The sequence below is a fragment of the Acyrthosiphon pisum genome, chromosome A2 (genome assembly GCF_005508785.2).
Source record: "Acyrthosiphon pisum isolate AL4f chromosome A2, pea_aphid_22Mar2018_4r6ur, whole genome shotgun sequence".
Taxonomy (NCBI): domain Eukaryota; kingdom Metazoa; phylum Arthropoda; class Insecta; order Hemiptera; family Aphididae; genus Acyrthosiphon; species Acyrthosiphon pisum.
Genome location: NC_042495.1, coordinates 33,473,875 through 33,484,680, shown reverse-complemented (window position 1 = coordinate 33,484,680; position 10,806 = coordinate 33,473,875). Strand labels below are relative to the sequence as shown.

The 10,806-nt window shown below is 29.0% G+C and overlaps 3 protein-coding genes across 11 annotated transcripts in view; 1 reads left to right on the top strand and 2 right to left on the bottom strand.

The window, feature by feature from the left end:
- LOC100167404 (stromal membrane-associated protein 1) overlaps window positions 1–4,716 on the bottom strand; it is a 6,754-nt gene extending 2,038 nt beyond the window's left edge. For both annotated transcript variants that reach the window (XM_008186752.3, XM_008186753.3), the window contains exons 1-7: window positions 4,398–4,716; window positions 4,187–4,320; window positions 3,941–4,108; window positions 2,850–3,054; window positions 2,489–2,779; window positions 2,330–2,427; window positions 2,109–2,243 (exon numbers count right to left, since the gene is read on the bottom strand). In XM_008186752.3, coding sequence (XP_008184974.1) covers window positions 2,109–2,243; window positions 2,330–2,427; window positions 2,489–2,779; window positions 2,850–3,054; window positions 3,941–4,108; window positions 4,187–4,320; window positions 4,398–4,515 — 1,149 coding nt within the window. In that variant the 5' untranslated portion in view covers window positions 4,516–4,716. The remainder of the gene's footprint in view (window positions 1–2,108; window positions 2,244–2,329; window positions 2,428–2,488; window positions 2,780–2,849; window positions 3,055–3,940; window positions 4,109–4,186; window positions 4,321–4,397) is intronic.
- Window positions 4,717–4,848: 132 nt separating this feature from the next.
- Window positions 4,849–7,934, top strand: LOC100169478 (GDP-fucose protein O-fucosyltransferase 1). Its single transcript, XM_008186751.3, has 2 exons — window positions 4,849–5,108; window positions 5,177–7,934. The coding sequence occupies exon 2, from the start codon at window positions 5,218–5,220 to the stop codon at window positions 6,361–6,363; it is 1,146 nt and encodes a 381-aa protein (XP_008184973.1). The 5' UTR covers window positions 4,849–5,108; window positions 5,177–5,217; the 3' UTR covers window positions 6,364–7,934.
- Window positions 7,915–10,806, bottom strand: part of LOC100160584 (protein unc-13 homolog 4B) — a 55,538-nt gene continuing 52,646 nt past the window's right edge. For all 8 annotated transcript variants that reach the window (XM_001946481.5, XM_016806002.2, XM_029489622.1 and 5 more), the window contains 7 exons: window positions 10,376–10,763; window positions 9,718–9,933; window positions 9,417–9,626; window positions 9,041–9,347; window positions 8,827–8,950; window positions 8,557–8,756; window positions 7,915–8,455 (listed from right to left, as the gene is read on the bottom strand). In XM_001946481.5, the coding sequence (XP_001946516.2) occupies window positions 8,343–8,455; window positions 8,557–8,756; window positions 8,827–8,950; window positions 9,041–9,347; window positions 9,417–9,626; window positions 9,718–9,933; window positions 10,376–10,763 (1,558 nt within the window). In that variant the 3' untranslated portion in view covers window positions 7,915–8,342. The remainder of the gene's footprint in view (window positions 8,456–8,556; window positions 8,757–8,826; window positions 8,951–9,040; window positions 9,348–9,416; window positions 9,627–9,717; window positions 9,934–10,375; window positions 10,764–10,806) is intronic.

The window sequence follows — 10,806 nt, the reverse complement described above, 5'->3', positions numbered from 1 at the left end:
CTTGCGCCATGTCATGTCGTGATAAGTGACTGCTGCTGTCATCAGACATAAGTAAAAAACGTTTTTTTATAAGATTTTAAATATTTCAAAAATACTTAACAATAGACAAATGTTAGTTCTACCAACGTCTTCAATGCATAAAAACACATCACATACATACAACAAAATTAAAAAAGGTTGGTAAGTGGATGTCACTCTGCTGTACAGTAGGTTACAAGTGGGGCACTGAATAATGTATGGAATTAAATTTGAATTGTACTAAATGCGCTTTCGAAAACTATTAGGAATTTTTTACTCTTAACCCCCCCAAAGTACCAAGTAGATTCACTTTCCTCTTAGAAAAAATACTGTTGAAGAAAATCTAAGCAAGTCCTAAAAGGTGATGACAGACACACAAAAAAAAACACATCATTGTAAAATCAATGCTTATACATATAATCACTCCGCTCAGAATCTAAAATTTATTTCAAAGGTAAATGAATTATTGTGTGAACCAAGCAACTTTTACACATATATCATAGGACTATTTTATGAATATGTGCTCAAAAATCAAGGGAATAAAAAACTATTTAACTCCTATTAACTTTGTTTTTATTTTAACTATTTTTGGGGTCCATCAATAAAGATATGTACATTTATGAAATTCTAGGCCCAAGTTATTAATAAATTAAAATTAAATTGATAATTTTTATTTAGATATGATAAAATTTAACATATCTAAATAAAAATTTAAAAATTATAAAAATAAGTTATTTATACATTTAATGTATAAATAACTTAATTATTTAGGAAAAGTAGGAATAGAAATGTTTGTTCCAAAAATGATTCATTACACTTATTTACATTTTAAGCCAATTACCGATTACAGGTGTAGAATCATAGGCGTAAATAGTGTTTGAAATTTGGGGGATCTATACTTGATACTTTTATGATGCTTTTAAATTATAGTAGTAAAATGATTAGTTTTTGGGGGCCCTGGACATTCTAAGGGGGGATAACCCCTCCCCCCAGCTCTACACCTATGTTTATAAGCCAATCTTCTTATGGCACATGGTGTATTATAATTTATAAGGTGTGTAATTTAATTAGAATTGTTATGTGATGATTTTATACTATTATTTGCATAATTGATTGTTATCTGTGTATCAAGTATTAAAATGAAACAAAACAATTTGCTAAATAAGTATGGAGTATATACTACAGCTGATTACTTTGTACTGAAAGATACAAAATAAATACATTTATTTTGGTTGTAAAATCAAATTTTAAATTTTAAATATTTAATATTTTTAATAGGATATCAACATTAATTTAATTGTATCTGTTTATTATTTATTATACACACAAACACAATAAAGTGAAACTGATCATTGCATTTAGAATTTTAAACAATCTAAATGTTAAGAAAATAAATCAATTATAGGTATACTAAGAAACAATGTACTTTAAATAATATATTTAAATGTTTAAGATACTTATGAATGTTTATTCATTTTAAGAGGATGCCACACCAGCATTTTGTCTCCATACAACATAGCAAATTTGTGTTCAACAGATCCAATTTTATATAGTAACCTCTAATATTAGAGTGAATTGACCTATTATCAAACTTAAAATAAATTTAAGTACATTATCTGTGTTATCTTATGGTTCTTATGATATTTTAATTTTTAATCAAGTTATGAGCATTTTTAAATTGTAATATTGTATACTATGCAACTGTTAACTCATAACTTACTTAAAAATAAAAACCCCACGAGAAAACGTATATATTTATCTTACCTTTAAGTTTGATGATACATCAATTCACTATATTATTAAAAGTTACTGCATAGCAATGGAACTACTTACTGAATGCTGTGTTGCATATTTTTAAGACGGAGACAATACATATGGGTGTGGCGTCCTCTTAACAATCATAATTATTATTGTGTTCTTGTATAAAATAATATTCTACACAACATGTAAAGTAAAAACTAACAGGGAGTAATACAATATTACTCCCAATATCATTTAAATAAATATATTTGATAAAATAACTTATATTTTTTACTTTAAACCTTAAAAATTCAATAAACCAAATAAACTAAAACAAATAAATCACTTACATGATTAATAAATTGAGTTGGTGCATTTTTTGCAGCCATACTGTAAAATGGATTAGATGCAAAATTAGAATTTGTTGATGACTGGAGATTGTTAAAATCAATAGAGTTATTGGATAACAAATTGATAGAATTCCCCTGAATTAAAAAAAAAAACAAATAGTTTCAATGTTAGTCATAATTAAAATACAGTAATTAATTAATTATTTATAAAATAAGCATACAAGATTATTGGTGGATTGCATATTTTGGAATCCATTCTGATTGAAAGCGTTAAATAATGGTTGTTGCGGCTGAGGAGGAACAAAACCATTATTTTGACCTATGACAAAAAAAAAAATGTTTTAAATATAAACACAATTTCATATTTGATAGTTATATACTTGTGTACTGGCTTGCAGCCATGTTATTTGGGGATGATGTTTTCCCATATAATGCCAAAATAGAATCGGTAGTGAGTTTATTTTTTGTAGCCGTTGGTTGATTGAAAAAGTTTTCCTCTTCAGTGGAACGGCCTACCATTGGATCAATAGTTTGTTGAATTTGGGGAGAAGCGGTTGTAGTAGAAGAAACAGATGCACTTAAAAAACTACTGAAGGGATCTGTTGAATCTGAACTGGAAGATGTGAAGGACGTATCTATCAATGTAGGGTTTGAATCTTTTGTGGGAGTATCTGTATTGTAATAATGTATTAATAGTTAAATAAAGGTGAGAATCATTTTAAAATAGATTAAATTATGTACCCAAACCGAGAAGATCAGTGGAATGTTTTGAATCGGTTGAAATTGGTTTCTTGTTTGATGATAATTTTGGGCTTAAAGAAATAGGTTTAGGTAATGGATTTGGCACAATTGAAGGCACACTGCGCATGATTGACCCAGGTTTTGGTTCTCGCTTTTTTTTCTTCTGTTTTTCAGCTTCTTCTTCTAAATCTTTATCCCAATTTACCTAAAAATATAAAATAACCATTTAAGTAAAAAATGTAATTTTAATAGGTAGTTTAAAATACTATTAACTAATATACCTATAGGAAGGTGTATATTATTTTTATATTTAATATTCTATTTTTTAATGTTTACATATCAATATAAAATAACTAAGATGATAAATACATAGGTAATGAGTAATGAATTAATTTTAATCATTAATCATAATAATTTCTTAGACATCAATCACAGTTATTATTAACACGTTCAAGGACAGTGCCATGTATTTGTCACATGAGGGTGCCTTTAGGTGGACGGGTATCACATGTATGTGACATTATTACTATTGTTTTCATATGGGATTTATTTTAACAAATATCAATTTTCCATTGTCTATTCTGACGACTTTTATAGTTGATTATAATGTTGGCGAACAAATAGTTATTATTTATATTTTTATGAGCCGTGGTTTTTTTCAAGAGCACTGGGACTTATTCTCGGCCGTGAACGAGTTAAAATATTTTGTTGGACATAAATAAAACTTTTTAAAAACCAATGTTTCTGTCACAGGTGTAATGTTTAACAATTATATAATATATTATAGTATTGATTATTGAACAATTCTTAATTATGTTGTTTTTATTTTAATATAGGTACCTTAAACCTTATTATTTGTAAAAAATTAACTTAAATATTGTAATGTTAAATGTATGCAGAAAATACTAGTCAGATATAACATTGGTCTGATAAGCATATTATGGATTAATTGAGTTATAAGGACATATACCTACCTAAAATTAAATAATTTTTATGATAAACTACTTGTCAACTATATTTCAATAGTTTAATGTTGCTAATAATAATAATAATAATAATAATAATATTAATGAAATCGATGACATTTTTACTTTAGGTAATGGAGGCTGCACCCATTCCTTGGCAATGTACTTTTTGTGTTCGTACTTAGAACGAATGAATGCCTCTAATGCAGAATCAGTTTGCGGGCGTCTAAAATTATCCGGTAGGTTTGCTTCGTATACAGCTCTTGCTCGACTATTTCCCATTTGTTGCAAATTCTGTAATTATAGAATTTACTGTTTAATAAAAAATAATAAAAATAATGTGTTCGTTGAAGATAAATAATGTGTACACACCACCACTTGTTCGGGAGTCCAAGAATCTAAATTCACAGACCTCACTTTGCTGATGTGCACGCCGAGGTTGCGATGGATACCAGCACATCTTATGCACAGGAATATTCCCAAATTCCAAGAAGCCCATCTCGGTCCTAAGTTTGTAAACAGCGATATTAACCTATTTAGCTATAGAATAACGTTTTATGCTTATCAAGTATGTATTATTTACCTTTCGAATCGCAGTCCACACAGTACTTGTTATCGTCATCTTTCAACATTTGGTTCAGTAACGACAGACATCTATCCTGTATTTGTTTCTGTTTGTCTTTTTCAGCTTTCGAAGACATATTTACGCTACGCGATTATACAGACAACAGTTTTAAATTCGAAAAATGTTTCTATTTGAAAAAAAAATAGCTATTACTGTGCAGTGTGTGTCAATAAATTATTGGCAGTTTTTGACTTCATCATTTTAATCGCCAAATATTTGGCGTATTATTATTACTAACCAGTCAGCGAACAAACTCGACGGAGTAAGTTTCGCACGTCTTTTATCATATTATTTAGTTCCTACTTCGCCCGTACTCTGCCGTCATGCCATTGAACTTTGCAGTGTGACCAGCGTAACGAGCGAAAAAAATCCCGTCGCCTTTGTTCCGTAATCCGTTTTCACCGCTTTTCGAATGCTATCTCGGAGTTTTGCTGTTATCACTGAATTTGTTTTCGAAAATTGTAAACCGACTTTGTATTGTTTGTAACGGCTTATGAAATTTCTTGATTTAATTTAGTGTTTACGGTTCATAATATTGCTAATAGTTATTAATTTGTTATAAATTATGTTACAAATATTTATTATTCATACAATAGCTACTCATTTGAACACTTTTTGATTAATAAAATTAATTGTAAAATGTACTTACATTTTTCAATTATAAGCCAAGTAAGTTCATTACTTGTATTCTTTTTTTCTAATTTGAATGTAATGTAGTGTTTTTTTTCTAAATCTAGTTGTCTGTTTAAGTTCTCTTCACTCATAATTTCAATCAAACATGGGTACTGATTTTCTGTTATATCTACTATTTGGTTTTATGCATTTTGCGGGTTATGCATTTACCCAAGATCCTTCTGGTTACATAGCCTACTGCCCGTGTATGGGTCGTTTTGGAAACCAAGCCGACCACTTTCTGGGAGCCATTGGTTTTGCCAAAGCTTTGAATCGCACACTCTTGTTACCTCATTGGATTGAATACCGCTATGGCCAGCAAAAGTCTGTACAAATTCCGTTTGATACATACTTCAAAGTAAATCCACTTTTAGAGTATCACAGAGTCGAGTTAATGAATGACTTTATGGCTAAATATTCAAATGATTTATGGCCACCAGCAAGTCGAACATCATTTTGCTATATGCAAAGAGGCGAGTCGGAAGGATGTAATGCCAAAGCAGGGAACCCTTTTGAATCATTTTGGGATACATATGGCATTGATTTTTCATCTTCTGAATTTTATGCCCCCCTGAACTATGATGTTTACCATCACGATATGGTATCAAAATGGCACGAGAAGTATCCACCATCCGAATGGCCGGTGTTGGCATTTGTTGGAGCTCCAGCAAGTTTTCCAATTCAAAAAGAAAATGTAGAGATTCATAAGTATTTAAAATGGAATGACGAAATAGATAAGTTGGCAAACTCTTTTATAAATAACAGAATTAAGCCTGGCAAATTTATTGGCATTCACTTGCGCAATGGTATTGATTGGGTCAGGGCCTGCGAACATATCACCAAGAACTCTTTGTTGTTCTCAGCCCCACAGTGCTTAGGCTACAGAAATGAATATGGAAAAGCAACAGAAGAATTATGCTATCCAACGTTTGAAACGGTTGTGAAACAACTCAAAAGACTCATACGGAAATATGGCAAAGACATAAGTACAGTGTTTGTAGCATCCGACAACAATCATCTAATCCCTGAACTTTCACATGCATTATCAAGTTTTGATCTGAAAACTGTAAAATACGATAGAGATAATCCGCACGTAGATCTTGCAATATTAGGCAAGGCGGATTATTTTATTGGCAATTGTATATCTTCATTCAGTGCTTTTGTTAAACGCGAGAGAGATTCAAACGGTCTACCTAATGAATTTTGGGCATTTCCTGTTAATCAAAAAAATAATCAAAAGGATGAATTGTGAGTAAAAAAGATTTGTTAACATACTCATTTCAATTTATTTTTGAAAAAACATTTATGAATTTTTTTATGTACCTGTAGTAGGTACCACCTATCTTACTATTATATTCTGATGTTTTGTACTATTGTACTTCCTGAGATGACAAAAGTTAATATTGTTTAGTTTTAACTATTTTAAATAGGTACTAATAATCTAGCACAATGTTAACCACTGTTGTACCTTTAACATTTAAAAATCTTAATTTGATTTTTATGTTACAATTTACAAGATAGATACAGGTATACCAGTCATAAGCTAAAGCAATATATTATTCTCTTAATAATAACTACCTCTCATATTTGTCTTATTTATGGAATTTCTAATTTCTTAATAGTTCAGGTATATTTTTAATTATGTAAAAATATAATTGCACTATTTTTATACTTTGGTACAATCAGATATTGTTTTTAAAATAATTGCGGTTACGCATATTCTTATGTATATATATGAATTTTTTTTGTGTACCTGAAGTACCATCTATCTTGCTATTAAAATCTGATGTTTTGTACTTTTGTATTTCCTGAGATGACAATTATATATTATTTAGATTATATTGTTTATATTGTTTAGAGTTTTAACTATTTATAGTAGTTAAAATAGGTAGTAATGATCTAGAAAAATGTTAACCACTGTACCTATAACTTGTACCTAAAATTTAAAATTTCTAACTTGATTTTTATGTTACAATTTACAAGATAGATACAGGTATACCGGTCATAAGCTAAAGCAATATATTTTTCTCTTAATAATACAGCCCCTCATATTTGTCCTGTTTATGGAATTTATAATTTCTAAATAGTTTAGGTATATTTTTAATTATGCAAAAATATAATTGCACTATTTTTATACTTTGTGTACAATCAGATATTTTTTTTAAAATAATTGTGGTTAAGCATATATTTATGTATAAAAATGAATTTCATTATACTCTGTCCCACGAGAGATCGTGTCGTGGCCTGACCAAAATTGGTTTTTCTGCGCGTCACCACTCAACACCCTGCCACAGGGGAACCGGTTTTGACAGCAGGGTGACGTAGGTGATGCGCAGAACTGGCACGTTCTCTCGTGGGACAGAGTATAGGTAATTTCTTTTCTAATATATTTTTATTGAATGTAATTTTTGTATATATATTTTTTTGAACCCATATTACATTAAATATTTTTTATTCTGTATACCAACCTAGTACTTATTATTTATTATCTTTACATACCCTCGTATCTACCCATCAATTTATTAAATTTTTTTCGCCTTCCAATTATTATTTACACAAACATGGACAGATTTGTAAATTGTTTTCAGTTCAAGGAGGCTCAATTGAAAAATATTATTACTAATTAATCAAAAAATTTAAATTATTTTCAACTTAACAATATTAATAAGTGTAATAATATTATACACAGGGTATGTATTATCTGTCAAATGTGTGTGCTGTCCCTTAAGTGTAATGTACCTATTTGTAAGAAAGTGTTCATATACATTAAGCTTTATCAACCAATGTTTTAAATAAAACACAATTTGTATTATTAAAAATTAATATTTGTTCAATTTATTGATACAAATTTGTTACAAGTACTTATCTATTGAGTTAATATTGCCCCAATTATTTGTTTCAATTTAATACAATATCTATACCAAATATAATAAAATAATTAAGAAATATAAATATATAGGTAGTATAAAATTAATTATAAATTATCTACATATTAAATAGTTTATACTTAACTTTAAAAATCATTTATTTATATTGTAACACAGCCATGTGCTGTATTTAAATTTAAAATATGTAAAAAAAAAATGTCATCCCTACTTCAGTCTTACATTATAATTTTTTTGATAAATTTTAAATCTTAATTTATTTTTATACAACAAATCAAAATGATTTTTTAATTTTCCGTGTCAATGTGGACGTATTGCGCTTAATTCGTCCAATGATGGACTGTAGTCATTTTTTCGGTGTAGAATTTGCTGCAGCAACTTTTATTTTTTCTCGCTTAAGAAATTCTTTTGCCAATTTGTCTGTAGGTCTAGAATCAAGAGCTCGAAGAATTTTTGTATCTATAATGTTTAATAAAATAAATTCATATTAATAACAATATTCATGCCCACAAGGCATAATATCCTAATAAAATATAAGAAATTAATTAACTGATAATTACCTAAAGTTTTAGGAGACGTCAGCTTTAATCTTATTTGAGGTACACTACCTAAGTCATTTTCCAACTGTGTAGATGGAATATCTTTAAAATGTACAAATGTTTCAGAAACAAACTCATTTGTCACTCCCATGAAATCTTGATCTTTCACTATAAACATAACTAAACCATTTTCTTCAGCACGTTGTTGAGGAGTTAAAGAACTGTAATCAAAATAATAACAAAATAGTTACCATAATTACGAATTCTGTAATAAGCTATTAAAATACTAACATTCTAAAACATTCGTCAAATAAAGGGTATAACGTTTTTTTCTGTACTGATGTTGTTGGTTTGGAGGCATGTATGAATTTGTCTCTGGGCAGCAAACGTACTTTAATAAATGGATCACTGAAACCTGAAAAACAATGTGTGAACATTTTGGTTCATACATCAACACATACAGGTTTGTATAGAACTTATACTTATAATACTTATAATTAAATACCATTAGAGTCCATTGCTTTAATTCCGTTTGCATTTAGTATGTCTATTTTGAGAACATTGTTGATAAATATTAATTTAACAGTTAATACTCCTTCGTTAGCCTCTTCCATATCTTTTTGTTTTTGAAGTCTTTCTAAATAGTATTCATGTATAAGGTCTACAGTATCCAATGTATGTAAATGCATTAATGCTTCTAGCTTATGAATTGTTTCGCTTTTATATTCAGTAGTGTTATCTTTTCTCAAAAACCCAATCAACATATGAAAACTATCTCTTAGATTCTTAAAATATGTGGGTGGTTTCTTTTTCTATTAAAATGTTTAAACAAAAAACAATTAATATTATCATTCAAATCATTAGACATATAAATTGCTTACCTCTAAATTATTTTGTATAAGATTATACATTATCGTTGCTATTTGATCAACTATAATGTCAAGAGTACGTTGGAAATTTTCTTCGTTGAGTTCTTTACTCAGCGTACAAAGATTTTCATCCAAATATAACATTAAATTGTCCAAATGACTATTGTTTGTGTTAATAACTTCTGCGCCTTCGATCAAAAATTTACTTATTTCTGGGGACATCTAAAAAAAAAATTATACAAAACTTTAAATAGAACATGACTTTTAAAAAAGTAGATTATTCTCTTTTCAAAAATGTTCGGTTTGAACATACTTTGTTCACAACGGTCTGTAAAAGGTCTATGATCTTGTTATTTACAGTATCGATTGCATTATCAACAACTAAATCCAGTGTTTTTTTACAATGATCAGCAGAAATTTCACTCTTAAAGTTTGCCAAGCTGTCCATTAATTGTGTTAGGCCTAAATCATTGACGAATGGACGGATGGATTGTTTTACATAATCTATATTGTTTACTGCCAGACACCACTGTAAATTATTGAATGCGTAAGAAAGATGATATTTATTATTAATTTAAGGTAAAGGAAAAAACACATGTTAGATTAGGTTAGGCCGTCATACAGATCAAATGCTCAAAGGTGGGCAAGTTAATTGAAAAATTTCACTTGATTTAGTTAATTCATAAGTTAATAGTTCACAAACAATAGATCTAACTCAATAAGCTTAAAATTAATGTGGACAAAAATATTAACTTAAATCGGTTAAAATAAATTACTGCCTGGGTCACACATAGTAATTGTGCAACTTTAAAATTTTTTAAATATAAGGTATGTATAATTTAAAGGAATAAATAAATATGGTTTTAACTGAAAAAGGCTAAGTTACAATTGGAAAATTAACTTTGCAACCACCTTTGAATGCTAAATATTTTATTTTATTTGCCTATTATATTTTTAAATTAATTTATTACTTCTTTGGTGACTTTGAATCTTTTATTTTCAGTTAAGGTATTGTTAACTTTATAAGCCATTTTGTCCGAATAGTATACCGAACATCTGCAAATGTCATCAATTATCTTTGCCACGAATGAATAAGAACCTTCGGCGTCAGGCCATGCTAGTTGTTGCCAAAACACTTTTATTTGGTAGAAAATTGCCAATGTGTCCACTGCCGATGAACTGTACTCTACTGATATGTCCACTTTGTCTAATTTGTCCAAATCGACAGCTCTTTCGATACGTTGCATGGCCTTATACGCGGCGATATCCAACCACCTGGCAACACCTTGTTGGAACCATATGTGATACTTGACCAAATGACTACTCTCCAAGTCTGCGTGGCAGTCATTTTTTCCTAAACTAAAAACATTTTTAAAATTATGTTATTTTTATTATTGCCGTA

What these genes read in the sequence shown, in the direction of transcription:
- LOC100169478 (XM_008186751.3), top strand. Translation starts at nt 5,218, where the DNA reads ATGGGTACTGATTTTCTGTTATATCTACTATTTGGTTTTATGCATTTT.